This window comes from Galeopterus variegatus, unplaced genomic scaffold (assembly GCF_000696425.1).
Source record: "Galeopterus variegatus unplaced genomic scaffold, G_variegatus-3.0.2 Scaffold44, whole genome shotgun sequence".
Lineage (NCBI taxonomy): Eukaryota > Metazoa > Chordata > Mammalia > Dermoptera > Cynocephalidae > Galeopterus > Galeopterus variegatus.
The window spans coordinates 1,086,882-1,090,025 of record NW_007726155.1 but is presented as its reverse complement, the minus strand read 5'-3'; the positions used below and the strand labels follow the sequence as shown (position 1 = coordinate 1,090,025).

Below are 3,144 nucleotides of genomic sequence, written 5' to 3'. Positions count from 1 at the left end.
CGCTCTGCTTCATGTTTCTTCCATGTCTCCAGCAGGAACTATCATCTGCGGATCGGAAGTTACAACATTTTCTTACTCTCCAAGAACAGTGGAAGCCAAAGTCCATGGTTATGCTGATGCCAGCTCACCGGAATGACATGCCTGCATGATTTATGCCCATTTACCATGTCGGCCACTCCGGCTGGCTGCTAGTAAACAGCATCTGCTCCAAAGGAATTTCAGAGAGAAACCAGCCACCGCTGGCTCCTCCTGGTGACTGATCCACCTGGGAAGCAAGTGCTGGCCAAATGGCTCTGTTTCCCCTGCAGGAAGGAGGGAGTTGCCCTCCACTCCCAGATTCTTCAGCAGCAGATGTCTGCTTCACCCTGGAAGAGAGGCTGAATGTTGTGAACAGGCTGCCTCTTTGGTTTGGCTATTTATTACCAGCCGTAGCTCTAGACTTAAAATCTAGGAGAACAGAGACTGTGACTTCTGTGCTTATCATTGACAAGCAAAGTGCTAGACCTAGTGGAGGCGCCTCTGTACCCACTCAAGCGAGTGGCGAGCGAGTGAATCCACCAGGATTCAGCTGCCAGTCGGTGCCCAACTTTGTTAGCGACCAAAGAGTAGAATGGCATCCAGAAACCCAAACTCCCAGAAGACAGCCGGGTGCTACTGAAGGCAGGCACACTGCTCCCAGAGAGGCCGAGGAGGAGTCCTCACCTCAGTACTGGTTCCCACGTCTCTGCGTCCAACATTAATTGTTCTTTTTTTCCTTCTCGTTTTCTGAACACTTATGAATCAGCCACCACGTCAAACACCTTGTACATGTTCCATCCTAACAACAACTCCATGTGACAAGTTACTCTCCCCATTCTACAGATGAGATGACTGAGGATCCAACAGATTAAGGAACTTTCTCATGACACATGGCTGGGAAGACTGGGTTCCAGCCGAGGTCTTTCTGGGCTTGGTCACCGTCCTAGCCATGACACACTGCTGCCCTCCTCCTTAAGTACTTCTTGAAAACAGAAAACCCAGCCTATCTGGCAGACGGATCTGGAAATGTGTTCTAGAATGCTGGACCCTTGGGCAGCAGCTGTGATGAGAGGTGTTAGGTTAGCGGCACCCCATAGTGAAGGTTTCCAGCACACAATTGTAGAGATGCACCCTCTGCTCTCATGTGGGGTCTGGAAAAGCCTTGTTTGCCCCAAGAACTTTGACCAGTGCTCAAGGTTCCACATGCTTCAGATGGAATCACGGGACTCTGTTCAACTACCTCGGGAAACAGAGGAAGAAGTGGTTTCATGGGGAGATGGAAGACATGCCCAGGGCTCACATTAAGCCAGGTCAGTCTTGAGGGTTCCTAAATGCCATTAGGGCCAAGGAGACCTTTCAGCGTCTGATGAAGGCTGTGGACCTTCTTCCCAGGCAAGATGTACCAGGCTCCTTCATACACACACGGTTCTGTAAAGCACCCTGAGCGACCAGAGACCCCAGGTTAAGAACCCCTGTAATACCTTCTCTCAGAGCTCAGCACTACCAAGCTCAGGGCATTTCTCCTTCTAAGACAAGGATTCCTTCTAATAGAAAAGAAGAAAAATCAGGAAAAGTCCTATTAAAGCTTTCCCTCCTCTTTGCACTTAAAAATAAAACTTAATGCCAGAGAATTATTCAACTCTAAGACAAGGATTCCTTCTAATAGAAAAGAAGAAAAATCAGGAAAAGTCCGATTAAAGCTTTCCCTCCTCTTTGCACTTAAAAATAAAACTTAATGCCAGAGAATTATTCAACAGAAGATCCAGATAAGTAAGGTCTAAAACATGTATCTATGCCACGTTCAGACTAAGAAACAGTCAAACTGCTTACAGAAGCAATGGGGCACAAAGACAGTAAACACCATACTGGCCCAGTAAACCAGGTGGAAATGGTTTTACCCATAAAAATGCCATATTTCAGGGCACAAAAAGGCACTTGCCCCTATGACATCTTCTTATAGCTTCAAACCATTCATCAGGTCCCGGTTACATGTTCTGGAGTCAGAAAGATGTAAGCTATGATATTGCCAAGCTATGCATCCTCCAGCAATAGTTTATTTGGGCAAGCTATTGTAATTTGTAAGCCTCAGTTTCCCCGAGAGATTTCAATGTTTATCAGATGGGGTTTATATGAGGATTAAATGAGATGACTCCTGAAAAGTTTCTGGCTTGGCACTAAGACAGAAGCAGTGCTCAGTGACTGGTAGCCAATTGCAATTATTTTGACTATTATTAGCATGTTTACTCTTTGGGATTAAATAAAAAGCAAGTTTCTATTAGAGTAGAGAAGAACCTAGCTCTTCCAGATGTCCAAAAAAAGCTCTTTTATGCAGCAAATACACTCAAAACTGACTAAGAAATCCTACTTACAATAGAATTTCACAGTTTCAGCCTGGGGGTGGGGAAAGCTTTCGGTAATTCAACATAAAAAGATTAGCTTTCTAGATAGGATTCTCCAAGACATAATAACAAAAGATATCCATAACACTCACCAAACTCTAAACTTAGGGAACTGTATATATGGGAACGCTGATATCTCACAACGCATCAAGTAAGTATTCAAAGAGGAACATTTGAGAGCTGAGACCCACAGCTATTACCCAATTCCCAGTAAGTTAAGAAAGAGGCCGTAGGTGTGGATCACTTCACTATCAGCAAATATTCCCTGCTTAAGCTGAGCAGGGCAGCTCCTGCTCCAAGTATCAGATAAAAACAAGAGTTACTGCATTGTTGAATATCACAGAAAAGGGATATCTGCTTCCAAAAAAAACAGGCAGTGCTAGTTTAGTGAGGACTGAACATTCTTAACAAATGCAATGGAACAGATCAGAGGAGAAAACTTACTGGTTCCCAAACCACCAGGCAATGTTTGCATACATCCCGAGCTGTGCCTGCCTCGCCTGCAGTGGGCTTGCTTTGCCCCCTAAAAGGAGAGCAAGGGGGCTTTCTACCGCACAGCCAATGCTGTCCCAGAAGCTAAAGGCCACAAAACATTCTCTGAGCAACCCAGGACAAGGGGCTCCGGTGCAGTGAAGTGGTGCGTGAGAATGAGCAGAGGCCTGTGATCTGACCAGCTAGTAACTTATTCATGAGGGTGCCACCTGACGCTCCCCGAGCACGCCAGCTC

The 3,144-nt window shown here is 45.9% G+C and overlaps 1 protein-coding gene across 1 annotated transcript in view; it reads right to left on the bottom strand.

Moving 5' to 3' along the window:
- Window positions 1-167, bottom strand: part of COBL (cordon-bleu WH2 repeat protein) — a 252,917-nt gene extending 252,750 nt beyond the window's left edge. The window contains exon 1 of the mRNA XM_008571826.1: window positions 129-167. Coding sequence (XP_008570048.1) covers window positions 129-167 — 39 coding nt within the window. The remainder of the gene's footprint in view (window positions 1-128) is intronic.
- Window positions 168-3,144: the final 2,977 nt, after the last annotated feature.